The following is a 6,000-nucleotide window of genomic DNA, read 5'->3' as shown; positions in this document are numbered from 1 at the left end:
ATGGGGTCGCTAGGAGTCGGACACGACGGAGCGACTTCACTTTCACTTTTCCCTTTCATGAATTGGAGAAGGAAATGGCAACCCACTCCCAGTGTTCTTGCCTGGAGAATCCCAGGGATGGGGGAGCCTGGTGGGCTGCCGTCTATGGGGTCTCACAGAGTCAGACACAACTGACACGACTTAGCAGCAGCAGCAGACTGATGCTGACTCAGCCCTGGGTTAGGCACAACCCAAAATTATAAAGAAAAAGAAATCATGGCCTCTCCCATCAGGAAGCTTAAATTATAATTGAGAATAAAGTGACAAAAAGTCATAATAAATATATATCTTAAAGCTAACTTAAAGAATATGTAAAGAGATGGAGTAAAAGATCATTGCCTGGTAGAAAGTCCTCCTTGAAGCTTTCCAATCTCTAAGCACTTCTTGTAGGAGCTGTAACCCAACATACATGTTGCAAACTCTGGGAGTTGGTGATGGACAGGGAGGTCTGGCGTGCTACAGTCCATGGAGTCGCAAAGAGTCAGACACGATTGAGAGACTGAACTGAACTGAAAAAAAAAAACACCTTAGATGTACTTATTGTGAGAGGTAGGTTTAGGGCTTTGTGAATAGTGTAATTCAATCAGTATGTCCTGGTTCTGGTGTGTCCTGGTCTCACTTGCTGGCAGATCCACTTGACAAAGGTTTTATTACATAACCTCTACGTGTGAAGGGCTGACATTCCAGTCAGGCTGCAGGGTCAGTATTTGGGCTGTTTTGGAGACCAAATGTGCATCCTATCACAGAAACTGTACCAGGCAGGGTGGCATCTGGCCTCTGCTCTGGTGTGCCTCCCAGAGCATCATTTCCTCCATCTGATCCCCAGGCCTGGGGGTTAAATTGTTTGGTTTCCACTGTGGCTGTTCATGGATTCCTGATGTCTTTCTTCCTAATACCCTGAGGGTGTGCCAGGCCCAACCAGACAGACATCCTCTCTTACAGAGGACCCCTCAGCAGCACTGCTAAGGCTAGGATATGACCTTAAGAGAAGAGAACTTGGCACATGGCCTACATTTCCAGCATCTTCTCTCCTTCCACTGATCTTTGAGGAAATAAGAGAAGTAGGCCCAGCAGTGAGGCAGAAAACATTTTGAATCAGCAGAAACATCCAATGGCAGATTTCTGGATGTCTAGCATTCAGACTAAAAACAGAAATGAGTTTCTAAAGGCTAAACTGAATAAAAAGATATTGTACAATAAGATTCTTCCACAATGCCAGGCACTTAACAGAATGCTTGTTGAACCGACAGTGTCATCGATCACATGCCAGGCAGGCATCGAAAGAAAATGCTGAGTCCCTTGGCTGTTCACCTGAAACTATCACAACATTGTTAATCGGCTATACCCCAATGCAAAATGTTTTTGGTGTTAAAAATAATATAAACTTTTTTAAAAAAGAAAAAAATAAAAAAAACTATTTAGTTCATCCTTCTAAATTTAGCAATCCTATCTATGTATCAACATGCATATCTAAATTCTTAATACTCATACTGTTGCAGTGAAAAGGAAAATAGAGGAATTAGTTTTTGTTTTCTTTCCCTTTCCTGAGAACAAAGAAAGAGAACAGTGAACAGGTCAGGGAAGAAATATAAACACACCTGAAAGAGTTGATCACTCCTAGTTTTACTTTTAACTATTCCTAATCTGTAGTCTGTTACTAGATTTGCTTTTCACAAACTAACCTGACACTCTGTAAATTATTCTGCATGAGTTACATCCTGCATGTATTGCCCCTTAACTCTATGCTAATTACATCCTGTACCTGGTGCTTACCTTTCCTGAGCTCTCCCTTTGCAGACCACCCCTTGTAGCTTTTTGCATTTCAAAAAGAAGGCCACAGGAAAATAAACCAGAGATAGTAATATTAGTCCCTCAGTCGTGTCTGACTCTTTGTGACCTCATGGACTGTAGCCTACCAGGCTCCTCAGTCCATGGGATTTTCCAGGCAAGAATACTAGAGTGGGTAGCCATTCCCTTCTCCAGGGGATCTTCCCAGCTCAGGAATCAAACCCAGGTCTCCCACACTGCAGGCAGACTCTTTACTGTCTGAGCTAACAGAGACTAATTACCTGTCTTCATGATGCCAGCTATGAGTATTTTGAAACAATACAAGAAGGAGAAGGACAGAAAACTCTCACTACTTTGTTCCTCATCACATCCCCAGACTATAAGCCCCTGTTTGTTACCACCAAAATCTTGGCTTTCTCTGGCCACTGAAGCCAAATAAAAAATTACAAAGACAGAGTTTGGAGGAACTACAAAGATGGCTTGAATCCTCAGCTGGTTGAGGGAAGAACACAGCAGGCCAGTGCCCCCCACCCTGGGGAGTCAGAGGGGACCATATAGATGGGCCTCCCAGTCTGGGGTATGTAATAAGGAACAAAGTGAGAATTTGGCATTCTTCTTCATGCATTGTTTCAAAACAGTCATAGCTGGCATCAGGTAGCCTGGTAATTGGATCTGAAAAAGCCATGTGCCCATGACCTTAATATAGTTCAAAACTAAGGCAGTGAATACTCATATATTAGTACCCAGTTTTGCTGCTCACCAATTACAGATAACTTGATCTTGGGCAAGTCATTTACAATTCAGTTTCCTTACAGTGAAGTTCATTCATAGGTCTCAACAGCACTCTGTGCTAACTTGTTTCTCCTTGTGGCACACTTAGTGCCTCTAGGTTCTTTTCCTTTACTTTGGGTTCTCCGCCTCCCAGCCAGGCCAGCTCCACTTACCTGCAAAACAGGCAAACCTGCCCAAAATAAAAATAAAGTAAGCTTTAAAAAAAATCACAGTGTTAATCTCCAAATGAGTCATATGTCACAAGACATTGAGGATTCATTTTAGCATAATGGTAAAGAGCATGGCTGAGTTCTAAGCACATGACACTTGACACCTGACAGACCTGGATTCCAGTTCTAATCCTGACTACCAGCTGTGTGATCTGGGACCAGCTATTTAACCTCTCTAAGCTTGTTTTTCTCATTTGTACCTCCCTGTAGTGAGGTTTAAATGACATCAGACATTTACAACACTTAGTACAGAGTCTGGCACACAAAGAGGGAGCAATTGATATCAGTTATTATTCTCTTGGCAAACATGACCCCTAAATGAGTTTCCTGGGAATGAAGGTGACATACATTCATGCCATTTGTTAAAGTTTGGAAGAGTCCCCTATGCTAGTCCTTTAATTCCATTCTTCCTCCAATGAAAATCTCCATCTGAAACTTTACACTGCCAAATCCACTTTCACAAATATTGTACTTTGACTTTTAACTTTTAGGCTTTTTCTTTTTTTTTAATGCCACACAGCATTATCCCATGCCCCAATTTTTATATACAAAAGGATGACAAAAATAAAAGAAAATGAAGTATTGGCTATTAGTTACCATCAAACTTAAGCAAATATTCCTAAACATTTAATAAATTAATTAGTTGTTTTTTTCCCCTTAGTAAGAGGATCATTATTTTTACTTTATGAAGATATATTGTGTTAATTCAGCATGAATTATGCCAACATGAAATTAACATGCAGGGCTAGAGGCCAGTGAGCTATATTAGCTCTTCTATTTGGAGAGAAGAGAGCATTAACCGCACTAGGACCTATGTCAGTTCAAAAGGGAAATGCTTGACACCTGGCCACCCATAAACAAGACTTGTCTTCTCTGGTGAGTACAGTTACTCACACCTAACACTACGTTTTCCTACTGTGTGCCCTGCAGAGACAGGAGAGCTGAAACTGTTGTCAAACAAATTCTAAACACAAAGGAATGCTTTTCTAGCTGTGGAAGAAAACACAAAAGGACAACGGCAAACGATACCTAGTCACATGCTACACTATTCAGGGCAGACTGTGAATGCCAGAAGACAGTGGTCTTCAAAAACCCTAGGCACCTTGAGTTCTAAAGAAATCCTTTCCTCTGCATCCAATGTATAAAAGAGATACAAGAGGCCTGCTGGCAGCAGACATCACAGGTTTTAAAACTGCCACGACTTGAGAGATGGGTAAGGTTTGCAGGACACAGGTGAGGGAGAGGCACTCCAGGGAGGATGAACAGTAAAGGCAAAGCCAAGGTGGGAATTTAAAGTAAGAAGTCTGTGTCTTCCTGTGGACAACTAGTGAGAAGGTAGTGATTAGGTGGTGAAAGGCTCCCGCATGGATGCTCCTGTTTCCCAGCTTGAACTGCTTTTGAATGTTTTAAGCCTGATGAATAGTTAACAAGTACCCTAAATCAGGGCAGATGGGAAATGTAAGGTTAACGTTGTGCAGTCAATTAAGGTGTCTTGTCATTATTCTTTGTTTCAGAATCATTTCAAGTAGTCGTGAGAGGGAATGGCTTCCGACACGCCCGCAACGTGGACAGGGTCCTCTGCAGCTTTAAGATCAACGAGTCAGTCACGCTCAGTAAGTTCTTGCGGAGTTTGGGGGTTTCTGCTGCTGGCTTCTGGGAAGGGGGAGCTCCCAGCCTATCTCCCCAAAAAGCCACACCCAGGAAACTACAGAGAAGGGTCCTCCCTGCTAGAAAGGCCACCAGCAAAGGGTATAACTGGCCCCTGCAGGCCCCTTGCTCCCATGAGGAGAGGCAGTGGGTACTTGTTTCCCAGTCCGCCAGCATACCTGTACCAAGTTCCAAACTCTCAGGTGGCAGTGGTGGCCCTGACTGGTTGGGGCTTACAAAGCTCCACATTGGAGCTTAGTGAGATATCAGGACTCTCCAAACAAAAAGAGGAAAACAATAGGTGTTCCAAATTGATTAATTCTGAGTAAACCAAAAGCCAAAAAAATCTCATCAGGGAGATACCTGACCTGAGATACAGAAAGATGGATGTAAAACTAAGTGTATTTCATGGGAAAAATGAATTATCACAACATTGGCACATTCACAAGACATTTGTAGCAGGGAAGTTAAAGACATGTGTGACTCAGATTACTGTCCAGGAAAGATGGGGGCAGATGGGTTATGTTAAGACAGATGGCCAGGAGTCCCTGTTATTATTTACACCTGGCATTCATCCCACAGATAATTACTGTTTCAGTATCTGCAGCAGTAAACAGCAATCATATACTGTATTTTCTACAGTGCTAGGACCTTTTAAATACCTCACATCTTTTTACCACAACAGCCCTAGGAGGTAGAAAGACAAAGAAGATGGAGAGCATACTCATTTATTGACCTTTCACACTGGTTTTGTCCTTCTGTTAGCATTGTGGAGTAGCTACTATCCTGTTTTTAAAAAGGAAGAACTGAAGGGTATGCCTTTTTCCCTCTTTAGCATCTCAAAACCCATATGAATATTTAAACAAAGATATGCAATGGTTTCTTTACATCTGGAATTCCTGTATATGGAGAAACTGCAAAGATTTGAAATATTCAGTTATTTTTTCCTAATACTTAGAAATGCCCTCACATATCCAGAAAGTACTTGCTTTTTGAAAACATTTTCAAGTATCCTGTCATAGTGTGAAAGTTGGACATGCACCCTCTGCAGAATCTTTCCATTTTTTTTTTTCCTCCTTTAATTTGTGATGTTCAAGTCCACCTTCCCTCTCTCCTCTTAATCTTAAATCTAAGATCAGAAACTCCTGAGGATTAAATTCAAAAGACATCAACACCTTCCAAAGAAGGCTTCCCAGACAAGCAAGCCTTTAGAACCAACTCCTCTCTGAAGATGCATGGCCATGAGTATAGCATTGCTGTTGCTTGAAAGGTTACCCAGAGATTCTATACTAAGATAACAAAAAAATGCAAATTTTTTATGATGGATTTATAGAATGACATTTTAAACACTTATTTTCCAGCTTCTCCATAAAATTTTATTTCTTGGAAAACTAGCTTCTTTTCCTTTCCTAATATAAACTTGCAAACACCTGCACAGTCTGTTCACCTAATACATATTTTAAAAGAAATAAAGGCTGTTGGGTTTAGCTTAAACCACAAACCTAATTATGCTTTCAACACAAGC

The 6,000-nt window shown here is 41.4% G+C and overlaps 1 protein-coding gene across 1 annotated transcript in view; it reads left to right on the top strand.

The window, feature by feature from the left end:
- ANTXR1 (anthrax toxin receptor 1) overlaps positions 1 to 6,000 on the top strand; it is a 257,202-nt gene that overhangs the window by 91,354 nt on the left and 159,848 nt on the right. Inside the window, 1 exon segment of the mRNA XM_010845314.1 lies at positions 4,343 to 4,441. Coding sequence (XP_010843616.1) covers positions 4,343 to 4,441 — 99 coding nt within the window.

The sequence above is a fragment of the Bison bison genome, unplaced genomic scaffold, assembly GCF_000754665.1.
Source record: "Bison bison bison isolate TAMUID 2011002044 unplaced genomic scaffold, Bison_UMD1.0 scf7180017864215, whole genome shotgun sequence".
Classification (NCBI taxonomy): domain Eukaryota; kingdom Metazoa; phylum Chordata; class Mammalia; order Artiodactyla; family Bovidae; genus Bison; species Bison bison.
Note: the sequence above shows the minus strand (reverse complement) of the source record. Positions and strands in the feature narration are given on the sequence as shown.